This window comes from Hyperolius riggenbachi, chromosome 2 (assembly GCF_040937935.1).
Source record: "Hyperolius riggenbachi isolate aHypRig1 chromosome 2, aHypRig1.pri, whole genome shotgun sequence".
NCBI lineage: Eukaryota > Metazoa > Chordata > Amphibia > Anura > Hyperoliidae > Hyperolius > Hyperolius riggenbachi.
In genome coordinates, this window is record NC_090647.1 from 154272229 (window position 1) to 154285081 (window position 12853).

Here is a 12853-nt window from a genome sequence, read left to right on the forward strand (position 1 = left end):
CCAGTAGACATTGAGGTTGGCCCGCGACTATGTCCCAGTATACAATTTCAGCCCTCTTTGTATTTGAGTTCGAATTACCTGCTCAAGTAGATGTGGAATGCTAACTGAAGCCATTGTGAATGGGTTTCCATTTCATGCAAATTTTCACATGAAATTTTATGTGTGGAAAAAAACTGACTGCCTGTTCTATATTTTCACATACCTTGTACAACTTTTCATATATAGTGCAGGGGGCTGCCCCTCCGCAGCACTATTCCGCCCTCCCTCTCCTCATTACTGTGGGCGGTACAGGACTGCAATCCGTCCTGTACCGCCTCTGATAGGCTTCAGCCTATCAGACGGCGGCGATCCCCAGCCAATCAGAGGCCGGGGATCGCCGTTCTCCTTTATGGCGCTGTGCGACGTAAACACCGGGGATTTCTTCCCCGGGCGTTTACATTTCGCCTGCGAGCTGCGATCGGAGGCTCGCAGGCTGTTCACGGAGACTCCCTCCGTGAACTGACATGGAATAGCCGCTCGAACTAAACGGCGGTTTCCATGAAAATACCACTGCGACCAGCCGCCGTTGGCTGGTTGTTAAGTGGTTAAGCTTTACTGCATGCTGCGTTTTTTGATCCGTTTTTCTGTTGAATGTATTCAGGGAAAATCGGAATCCGAATTGGAAAACGGATTTGCAGTGTGCAGGGAGCCTAAAAGTTACTTTGAAACAGCTTGCTACATATCCAATCTCCAAAATCACTGGTGCTTTTTGGCGTGAAACAGCCCTCATAGTGCTGAAGAAATGTTTGTACATCTAATTATTAGTGACTGTATTTTAATTTGCAGCCAGCCATGTATTTGCAAAACTTACAAAGCCCAAGTTGCACTACTTTTCTAGCCTGGAATCTGTGCTCAGTTGTACTAGTTTTCAGTACAATGAGCTGCACAAAACAGGAAAAACTTTGCACCATACTTTTAAGATGGTCGGTTTCAATGAAGAGAAGATGTAGATAACTAGACATGGTGAATACCTGCATGGGGATTTCAAAATAAAAAAATGTAATAACGTCAAGTTACAACTTGATCTGGATTACCATTATCCATCTGCACGTGTGAATTGGATGTACACCTAGTGTGCATACAGAAGCAACAAACAAGAATGCATTCTGGATTTTGTTTTATTCTTAAAAGACTAAAAATAACTACATAGCATTATCATAGTTGCAATACATTTACCAGAAAGACAGGTTTCTGTGTTTCAAAATGAATGAAAACTGGTCCTGTATAAAACTAAACAAAAAAAAAAAATTCATGTTTTCATTTAAAACTGAATTACAATTGACCAAATCAGCAACTGCAGTTTTCCGAGAGGGCCATATATAATTAGGAAATAAAAACAATAAAATGGAAGTAGCAGATTCTGTAAACAGAGGAAGATTTTCTACAAAACACAAATACATACACTGATAAACCCACTCAATACACCGCATAGAAAGCTCATACAGGCCTTGTTTTACAGTAATATTATCCTGACAGACTCCAGGACTGATCACTGGATAAAGATGGGCAGTGCCAACGCAACGTAGTTGCCATGCTGAGTGCAGTTAGTGTTGCGACTTCCCTGTTGTAATGCTTTGTGTTCTGTTGCAGCAGCATAAATGAAAGCACTGTTATTATATAGGAACTATGAGGTGATTGTCCACAGAAAAGCTACCAGTGGACACAGACTTCCAGAAGCTTCAGCTTTGTAAAGCAACGTTACTCCCACAGTAGGAACTGCGGACACCTACCTGGCACTGAGTTACTTCAGCGAACATCTGATCAGTCCTTAAAGCAAAATTACATTAAAAAGGAAAAAAATCCATCAGATTTCATTGCCATCATTGATAAAAATAAATACAATAGTGGAAATTATATGCACCAATTCCTCGAGCCAGAAATCTCACCAGTGATCTGTACTGGTATATGGAGCAGCTTATCACATGACAGCAGCTCAGACTGTCCTGCTGCAAACACAGAGCATCTTGCAAAGTCTAAGGGCTCTTTCACACTAGAGGCCTTTTTCGGCATTGTACCGCCACGGCCATAGTTTGCGTTTTGCATGGTAAAATGAAAGTCCATAGACTTTAATTTTACCTTTCACACTTAACGCCACGTTTATGAGTGTTGCGTTTTGAAGCTCCCCAGCGCTTTTTCAATGGTGTTTCGTTTTTCAATGATAATCGATGGAAACCGCAAACTACAGCTTTTTTTAAAACCTTTCACTGCTGAAAAAAATCCCCAGAATTCAATAAAATTTTTTTTATGTTTTCAGAGCTGTAAGACGCTTTGAAAACGCTATGGAAAAGCTATGTATTGGCGTTGAAAAGCATAAAACCGCCTTCTAAAAGTACCAAACCGCTGACAGCAAAGGGCAGCGTTTTAGCCTTTTCTACCGTAGCCTCTAGTGTGAAAAAGCCCTTACAGAAGACCTGAAGGGATAATGGGGTTTCTTTTTTATGCAAATTTCCCGGCTGTCCTGTTGATCCTCTGCCTCTAATACTTTTAGCCATAGACAAGCCACATGCTTGCTTCAGACAGTAATGAACATGAAGGATCAGCAGGACGCCAGGCAACTGGTATTGTTTAAACAGAAATAAATATGTCCGCCTCCATATACCCCTTACTTCAGCAGTACTCAGTGATGATCACCGGATGAAATCCGAATAGGTTTTATTTGGATTTCATCCAGGTAATTAAAGCACTTGTTAGCAAAGCACTTGTGGTACGTGCGTGACCAAGCGTCAGGAGACGCGAAACGGCTGTCGCCAACCACTCTTGTGCCCACCTCCCACCGATGACCCACCATCTTATGGATACGTAAAGTCCACATTTCTGCTGTGATTGTTTGACCAAACACCACATTGAGCACTGTAATGCAATTGCAATATTTCAGCACTGTCTATGCTTTGGCAATAAAATCTTTGGACTGAAGGTGCATGCCTTTGTCACTTTCATTGCTACAATTAAAGCACTTGTGCGGTTGGGCGAGGGGAGGTTAAACTTACCCAGCAGGCATCTACTATAATCTGTCCCACAGCGCCTCCCACGCTGCGTTCCAAGCCGCGGTCACGTGATTACAAACACTTCCTCCTTCCTGGTTGAAGGAAGAAGTGTTTGTAGTCACGTGACTTGCTTGGAACGCAGCGTGGGAGGCGCTGTGGGACGGATTATAGAAGACGCCTGCTGGGTAAGTTTAACCCCCCCCTCGCCCAACCGCACAAGTGCTTTAATTACCTGGATGAAATCCGAATAAAACCTATTCGGATTTCATCCGGTGATCATCACTGACTCTAAAGCAATTTTGTAGCATTTTTTTTTCTTTAAAAAAAGGCAGAAAATACCTATAAAGAGGGAAGGCTCTGGATGCTAGAGCGTTCCCTTTCCCCTCTCGGTCCCCTTATTCCAGCGCTGTCCCCCGGTGAAGTGACTCCGCCTCTTGTGTCCCCGAATCCTCCCTAAGATGTGCGGCTCTGTACTGCGCATGTGCGAGCTTTTAGTTCCTGACGCCCCTCAGATTCTGCACAGTGACAGGGTGGGAGGTTTGACAAGAGAAGGATAATTGTACACAGGTCTGCAGCAGTCTCTCCTGGTCACTTACCATTTGTCAGACATGCTATATATTACTTTTCACACCCCTAAATGGAATTCTGAAGAATGGAAACCTTTATCACAGTGTGATTGTGTTTTTCAGACCAGATAAGAACTTGGTATGCACAATACGGATATTTTAACTATGAATATTAGAATATAGAAATAAACAGTAATGAGCATCATTCCGCTTAAAGTGGACCTGAACTCTTGCACGAAACAGAAGGAAAACGGAGAGTTGCGCTCAATTCCCCCTCATCTGTGACTAATCACCAGTTGTAATTTGATCTCTCAGCTGTGACCGCTCAGGAATCTGGGCTGCCTCTGCAGAGCAGTTAATTTGCAAACACAGGATGTTAACCCTATGTCTGCTCCCATGGAAGCAGGACGTAAACACACTGCAGATTTATTGCAGGATTTGCATCAGCTGTAACAAATACATTTTTTTCTTTAAAGGTTATTTTGCTGTTGCTTATCTTTTAGAGAAGAGAGGAAGTTCTGAGTTCAGGTCCACTTTAATGCAAGAGACAACTGATCACATGACAGCACAGTGCTGTCACTCTTTAGACCTGGCTCCACCCATCACCCTGATGGGCACTTTGTTGAAGTGATGTCACAGGTATTCCAAATCCACTGCCCAATAATAAAGATACTTATCAGATTGAGAAATCAGTGTAAATCCAAAAGCTTATGGCAATCGCTGAACCCTATGACTTTTTTAGGACAAGAAACTATAGTAACTGTCTAATGGTGCCATAGACATTACACTGACGCCATATTCAGCAGGTTCAAAACAGCAGGCAGCATCTTATCGTGGGGCAACATATGAATTACGTTACAATCTGGTATTGTGATCCGACACTGGAATACTAACAACACTGTCGGGGAACAGCTGTACACACACTAGACTATTACCTGAGACAACCATGAATGAATGTTTGTGATAATTAAACCTAGTGAGTGTAATTAGCTTCAGGGTTTGGGGTTTTTTTGCTTGAGCATAAAGGACATTTCTAAGTCTTCCCACAGTTTAACCACCCTGGCGTTCTGATTAAATCGCCAGGGTGGCTGCGGGAGGGTTTTTTTTAAATTAAAAAAAAACTATTTCATGCAGCCAACTGAAAGTTGGCTGCATGAAAGCCCACTAGAGGGCGCTCCGGAGGCGATCTTCCGATCGCCTCCGGCGCCCAGGATAAACAAGGAAGGCCGCAATGAGCGGCCTTCCTTGTTTTGCTTATATCGTCGCCATAGCGACGAGCGGAGTGACGTCATCGACGTCAGCCGACGTCCTGACGTCAGCCGCCTCCGATCCAGCCCTTAGCGCTGGCCGGAACTTTTTGTTCCGGCTACGCTGGGCTCAGGCGGCTGGGGGAACCCTCTTTCGCCGCTGCTCGCGGCGGATCGCCGCAGAGCGGCGGCGATCAGGCAGCACACGCGGCTGGCAAAGTGCCGGCTGCGTGTGCTGCTTTTTATTTGACTAAAATCGGCCCAGCAGGGCCTGAGCGGCAGCCTCTGGCGGTGTTGGACGAGCTGAGCTCGTCCAGACCGCTCAGCAGGTTAAAATGCATGTGTGTAGATTCATGCAGCCAATGCCTGTGAATTTGTACCACCAATAGGAGCAGGGGGTGACCTGGAGGTTTTCCCTTATATATCTAGTGCATACAGTGGGTTGCAAAAGTATTCAGCCCCCTTGAAGTTTTCCACATTTTGTCATATTACTGCCACAAACATGCATCAATTTTATTGAAATTCCACATGAAAGACCAATACAAAGTGGTGTACATGTGAGAAGTGGATCGAAAATCATACATCATTCCAAACATTTTTTACAAATCAATAACTACAAAGTGGGGTGTGCGTAATTATTCGGCCTCCTGAGTCAATACTTTGTAGAACCACCTTTTACTGGAATTACAGCTGCCAGTCTTTTAGGGTATGTCTCTACCAGCTTTGCACATCTAGAGACTGAAACCTTTGCCCATTCTTCTTTGCAAAACAGCTCCAGCTCAGTCAGATTAGATGGACAGAGTTTGTGAACAGCAGTTTTCAGATCTTGTCACAGATTCTCAATTGGATTTAGATCTGGACTTTGACTGGGCCATTCTAAAACATGGATATGTTTTGTTTTAAACCATTCCATCGTTGCCCTGGCTTTATGTTTAGGGTCGTTGTACTGCTGGATGGTGAACCTCTGCCCCAGTCTCAAGTCTTTTGCAGACTCCAAGAGGTTTTCTTCCAAGTTTGCCCTGTATTTGGCTCCATCCATCTTCCCATCAACTCTGACCAGCTTCCCTGTCCCTGCTGAAGAGAAGCACCCCCAGAGCATGATGCTGCCACCACCATATTTGACAGTGGGGATGGTGTGTTCAGAGTGATGTGCAGTGTTAGTTTTCCGCCACACAATTTTGCATTTTGGCCAAAAAGTTCAGTTTTGGTCCCATCTGACCAGAGCACCTTCTTCCACATGTTTACTGTGTCCCCCACATGGGCTTGTGGCAAACTGCAAACGGGACTTCTTATGCTTTTCTGTTAACAATGGCTTTCTTCTTGTCACTCTTTCATAGGATCCAACGTTGTGCAGTGCACGACTAATAGTTGTCCTATCGACAGATTCCCCCACTTGAGCTGTAGATCTCTGCACCTTGTCCAGAGTCACCATGGGCCTCTTGACTGCATTTCTGATCAGCGCTCTCCTTGTTCGGCCTGTGAGTTTAGGTGGACGGCCTTGTCTTGGTAGGTTTACAGTTGTGCCATACTCCTTCCATTTCTGATTGATCGCTTGAACAGTGCTCCGTGGCATGTTCAAGGCTTTGGAAATCTTTTTGTAGCCTAAGCCTGCTTTAAATTTCTCAATAACTTTATCCCTGACCTGTCTGGTGTGTTCTTTGGACTTCATGGTGTTGTTTCTCCCAATATTCTCTTAGACAACCTCTGAGGCTGTCACAGAGCAGCCGTATTTGTACTGACATTAGATTACACACAGGTGCACTTTATTTAGTCATTAGCACTCATCAGGCAATGTCTATGGGCAACTGACTGCACTCAGACTAAAGGGGGCTGAATAATTACTCACACTCCAGCTTGCAGTTATTGATTTGTAAAAAATGTTTGGAATCATGTATGATTTTGTTCCACTTCTCACATGTACACCACTTTGTATTGGTCTTTCATGTGGAAGTCCAATAAAATTGATTCATGATTGTGGCAGTAATGTGACAAAATGTGGAAAACTTCAAGGGGGCTGAATACTTTTGCAAGCCACTGTATATCTAGCACTCGTTAATGAACTCAGAATCCCTTCTTTTCTTCCCATAGACTCGCACAAGTATTGAACTCCAGGCCTGGAGGGCCAGATCCATGCCAGTGTTTAGGATGTACTGAGAAAAGGGAATGTGCTCTACCTGATGGACCACACCTTTCCTGATTCTGACCCATCAATTAATTTGTGCTGTGTCAAAAATGTGTGAGAACCTCGGCCCTCGAAGGACCGGTTTGGCATCCCAGCCATAGAGAATAAAGTAGCCCGTTACTGCCTGGGATGCAGGAGAACGTTTCTAGCGACTGGCAGAAGCTCGGCCAGCATTCAGCCTTGTTGTATGGGATGAATTGTCACAAACTAGACAGTCTCCTCACTCTTCACTCATGACCTGATGGCCAAGGCGTGGATTTCAGTCCTCACCACATTCAGCCACTACATGCAAACAATAGGTGGTAGTACAATACATACACCCTTGTAACATTATACACAATCGCACAGAAAGCAGCTTAGCCACATAATCAAGTAAGATGTGCTTATTAGACTAATAATACAACTAAGGCAAGGGTATTTTTTTTCCTGTGCAAATTGTAAACATTTACCTGCAGTAAGAAAAAAATAAACTCCCCTGGCATTGGACAGTGGCACATCTGACAGCAGCTTCAGTGCTATGGCACTTCCTTCAAGAGGTTTGGGTCTGCCATATATGGCCGCTGTGTCCCTCTCATTTCAGCCTCTTGGCTGCTCTACATAAGCTGGTTGGGTCTGTCAACCAAAGCCACTACCCCCTAGTGTTTCTCAGCTACCCAATGGCCGTACATGGAAGGGTGTGGCACCATACTTGTCAGAGGACTGCTTGCCTGAACTTGTCAGAGGACTGCTTGCCTGAACTTGTCATAGGACTGCTTGCCTGAACTTGTCATAGGACTGCTTGCCTGATGGGATGGCCATATTGGTGTCACAGAAGAAGAGCTGCTTCTGCCTGAGAGAAGCAAACATTTTCCTTACGGAGGTTAAATTTACCCAGATATCCACTCTAAACCACACATGGAAGCTGCTGATAAACATACATCTATTAATTAAATGTAGAGACATAAAAATTCAAGGTCAACACTCAGTGAAGTGATGAGATCAAGTTATAGCTTAGGGTCACTACCAATTCTAATTGGAGGAAGGGGGGGGGGGGGGGTGGACTGAGCTGAACCTAGAGTTACAACCTACAGAGGCTACAAGAGAGGAAGTTCCCAGTGTGTGATAAAGCACTACCAATGTAAGGACACATAAAACCTGCCTCTCCTAGTGATCTATATGAAAGAGGCATGATGATTTCCAGTGTTTCGGTCGTGGGTTGTGTACCTGAAAGTACGGAGCACACTGCTGTGGGAGGAATGGGACGTCCCTCTTCAGTAGTATTAGGATCACTCGCACTTGTCCTTTGGGCTCAGGTGGAAATGTGCACATAATTAAAACAATTCAAGTAGGAATATAATAAAATAATGCACTTTAAAATTAGTGCAAACCCCATATAAATACTCCTTAGACAAAGCAATAACTTCTTATCAAGATCGAGATTTCAAGATCTACAGTATTTCAAGTTCAGTGCAATGATATAAATAGAGAGGAGTGTTTGCTGTAGAAGATATAGCTGAAGAGGAGAGATGGCAGAGTGTGGAGATCTGGTAGTGTGATGGGAGGCCTGAGCTGCTCTCCTCACTTCTCTTCTTTCTTCACAGAGGAGTCGGATAACTCCTCTGACTTCTGTCTCTGGATTCTTGTTCTGGTTGAAGCTGAGGGGAAGAAAAGATGCAGTTTTTACATTTACTCCGTAACCATTTCTGTTTATATCATATTCAGGTTCACATTCAGTATACTGGATGAGTTGTCACCACTTTCTGAATTACAACAATGGCTTTATAGATTTACAATAACTTCTTGCTGCTTCTAGTACTTTATCATGCACCAGTGACAGCAGGTGAAACTTTCACTTGTTGAGTACCTTTGAAAAACCTATATAAGAAAAGTAAGGCCTGAAATACTCCAGTGGGCTTACCGATCTGGAAAACTGGCATTTTATGAGGAGGATGGAGCAGCTCTCATATAGATCCTACACTATGGAGAATTCGGCTCAATCTATCCACACATACGTGGCTGAGGCCAGCTGCCACTATCTGGACCAACACACAGGTGGCTGACTATCTTGACCCACGCATACATGGCTAAGAGCAGCTGCCACAATCTGGACCCATTCATGTGTGGCTGAGAGCAGCTGCCACAATCTGGACCCACTCATGTGTAGCTGAGAGCAGCTGCCACAATCTGGACCCACTCATGTGTGGCTGAGAGCAGCTGCCACAATCTGGACCCACTCATGTGTGGCTGAGAGCAGCTGCCACAATCTGGACACACACACACACACACACACACACACACACACACACACACACACACACACACACACACACACACACACACACACACACACACACACACACACACACACACGTGGCTGAGGGCAGCTGCCACTATCTGGACCCACACATGCATGGCTGAGGGCAGCTGCCACTATCTGGACCCACACAGGCGTGGTAGAGGGCAGCTGCCACTATCTGGACCCACACATGCGTGGCTGAGGGCAGCTGCCACTATCTGGACCCATACATGCGTGGCTGAGGGCAGCTGCCACTATCTGGACCCACACATGCGTGGCTGAGGGCAACTGCCACTATCTGGACCCACACATGCGTGGCTGAGGGCAGCTGCCACTATCTGGACCCATACATGCGTGGCTGAGGGCAGCTGCCACTATCTGGACCCATACATGCGTGGCTGAGGGCAGCTGCCACTATCTGGACCCATACATGCGTGGCTGAGGGCAGCTGCCACTATCTGGACCCACACATGCGTGGCTGAGGGCAACTGCCACTATCTGGACCCACACATGCGTGGCTGAGGGCAGCTGCCACTATCTGGACCCACACATGCGTGGCTGAGGGCAGCTGCCACTATCTGGACCCATACATGCGTGGCTGAGGGCAGCTGCCACTATCTGGACCCACACATGCGTGGCTGAGGGCAGCTGCCACTATCTGGACCCATACATGCGTGGCTGAGGGCAGCTGCCACTATCTGGACCCATACATACGTGGCTGAGGGCAGCTGCCACTATCTGGACCCACACATGCGTGGCTGAGGGCAGCTGCCAGTATATGGTGCTGAGGCTGCAAACTGCATTGAGCCAAACAGATTAGTGCATAAAAGCATGCAGGCACAGGAAGCGCAACCTGTCCATGAATATACCTGCAGCATGGAGTACGTAGCACAGGAACATTAGTTTATAGCATAGTGGAGGGGAAAAAGCCCAGTTTTAAGTGGTAATAAATGGCGGCCAATAAATATCTTCCTGATTCAAAACTTCTTGCTAGGTCCAGTTTTGTGAGCAATCAGTCGAAAATGTATCAAACTAGAAAGCACTGACAATTTCACAATCTGATCATATGCAAGACAAAGAATTAAATGAAAGTGCCCTGAAAATCTGTTATTTTATCAGATCTCTTGCTGGAATGAATGGGATCATCAGTTACCATTATGGGGCAATCTGAACACCGAGCTGTATGCGCACAGGTATATTCTGTTTCACAGTTCACTTGTATCATATACAATATAACTACATTCAATAAGAGAATTGAGAGCAGAGTTGTATGGGAAGTCTTCTCACGTCAAGATAAGCGGTCCTTTCACAAGCACTGTGCAATGACGGACATGCAGGGAATGGAAAACAAGAACTGAGGAAAACAACGTCTTGAAAGTCGTGTTGCACAATATGATTATTAGATGCAACAGCAGACTTCCTGTGTGTCTTCCAACAGCCTATATATAGGTATGTGTAATATTTCCCAGAAACAAATGTAAAATAAGATGAGAACTGCTGCTTATATGTTAGAGGGACCGCTTCTTTAAATACAAAACAGAAGTCGGACCGGCGCCGCGTGCCAGACGAGCCCGGACACCGGCGCCGCGTGCCAGACGAGCCCGGACACCGGCGCCGCGTGTCAGACGAGCCCGGACACCGGCGCCGCGTGCCAGACGAGCCCGGACACCGGCGCCGCGTGCCAGACGAGCCCGGACACCGGCGCCGCGTGCCAGACGAGCCCGGACACCGGCACCCCGGCGTCAGGGATGAGATATTAAATGTTTAAGTAGCAAAAACCAACGGATCCGGCACCAATGTAAAATCTTACTTTTATTCGGCTGCAAAATGTAACTCTAAAAGGTGTAATACAGAAATTAGCAAGCTGTGCAGTCCAGCAGCGATTACAGCTCAAGGTAGTAGATACAAGCTATACACACACTGGCAGCACACCGTTTCAAGTTGCTTGCATAATAAAGGCAATATAGCCACCTTATACTGTATAAAAATGTATTCGCTTTTCTACCAATCTCACTAGTTTACCTGAAACTCATATGAACCAAAGGGCTGTTCTACAAAACATGGTGGACCTCTTGAGGAACTTCTTCAAGGCCCTTTTCCTATACTTCAATACTGAACAAATTTCCAACTACACTGGAGACACCCTTTGTACATCCCAGCATTACCCTCCAATTAATAAAAAAACTGTCACATCTGGTACACAACCATGTGAACACGTATGGTAACACCCGCAGTACCATGTAGTGGGATGTGGGTGTCAAAAACACCCTCTAGTAAAAATGCACGCCTCCTGAATACTAATAACTATCAGTTGTCAATACTCCCAATTAATGATAATATATATATATGGACCACCATTGTAGGTGTGCACAAGTGGATATGAAAGTATGTAAATATGCAATTCATGTGATAATAATGTTATGTTGTATATATGTATATATATGTATATTGTAATATTCTGGTATGCTAAGGAGCCTTTATTTTACGGATGTAGGCACTGTTATTGGCCTGAGGAAGCGGGCTCTGACCCGCGAAACGCGTTGCCTGTGCTACTAATAAAAACCTTTGTAAAATACAAAGATTTTTTCGTCACTGAGGTAAGCTACCTCAAATTTATTTCCCGTTTTTAAACTGCTTTTAGATGCTTTTATTACACCAGGGCGCCTCTTATACCCTTATTGTGTAACCCACAGTACCATGACTAAATTGAGTGGCGATGCAGTCTACATAAATGCAGAGGGTGGGCAGCAACAATAACATTGGCCTTTACCTTAGTCCACACAGACCTGCCCCTGTGATGTGACAACTACTTACATGCAGGTCACAATCTTATGGTGGTAGCCCCAGACACTGGAGGAGCTACACAAGTACTGATATGTTGGATGGATCTGCATGGGTGCCGTCCCTGGTTGCATTCCAACATGTGGTATATAAATGACCACTTACCTAGAAGTAGAAAGTCTCTTCCATTGCTTGGGTTTTAATGTCAGCAAAAGCCAACCATGCCTGCCTAAAATTATACCTTGAACCTGCTATTGTCCTTGTATCTTGAGGATATATGGTAACTCCATAACATTGCTATAGTTTATATGAATTAAAAACTGCAGTGTTCTCCCCAGATTTTTTTTCCAGCCGGGTGGCATGTAAAAGTAGCCGGGTGGAGCAAGATGAGAGAATGCAAGGCTGGTGCTGCTTTGTGCAACTCTGCTTACAGCATAGGAGGAGGTGTGCCGATGACAGCCGGGTACTCACCAAAACTAGCCGGGTAGAGCACCCGGCTAAAAGAGCCTGGGGAGAACATTGAACTGTCAGCCAAAAGCTAAACAAGCAGATGCAATACATTGGCCTCAGTCTTCTCTGTCAGTAGACTGCACCAATTACCGGCACAGAGATGTCAGCCATGTGGTCTCCCCTCCTGTATGCTGCTCCGAGATTGGCAAACTCTACTGGTGTGCTTTCTCTCACTCTTCATACTGCCACTCAGAGGACTGAAGAAGGCACATTCAGATACTTGTACTACCAGGACTGGATTAAAGTAAACCTGTAATGGGTAGGCGGAG

At 45.2% G+C, this 12853-nt stretch overlaps 1 protein-coding gene across 1 annotated transcript in view; it reads right to left on the bottom strand.

The window, feature by feature from the left end:
• Positions 1 to 8432: 8432 nt before the first annotated feature.
• RB1 (RB transcriptional corepressor 1) overlaps positions 8433 to 12853 on the bottom strand; it is a 292700-nt gene continuing 288279 nt past the window's right edge. The window contains exon 27 of the mRNA XM_068267730.1: positions 8433 to 8652. Coding sequence (XP_068123831.1) covers positions 8576 to 8652 — 77 coding nt within the window. The 3' untranslated portion in view covers positions 8433 to 8575. The remainder of the gene's footprint in view (positions 8653 to 12853) is intronic.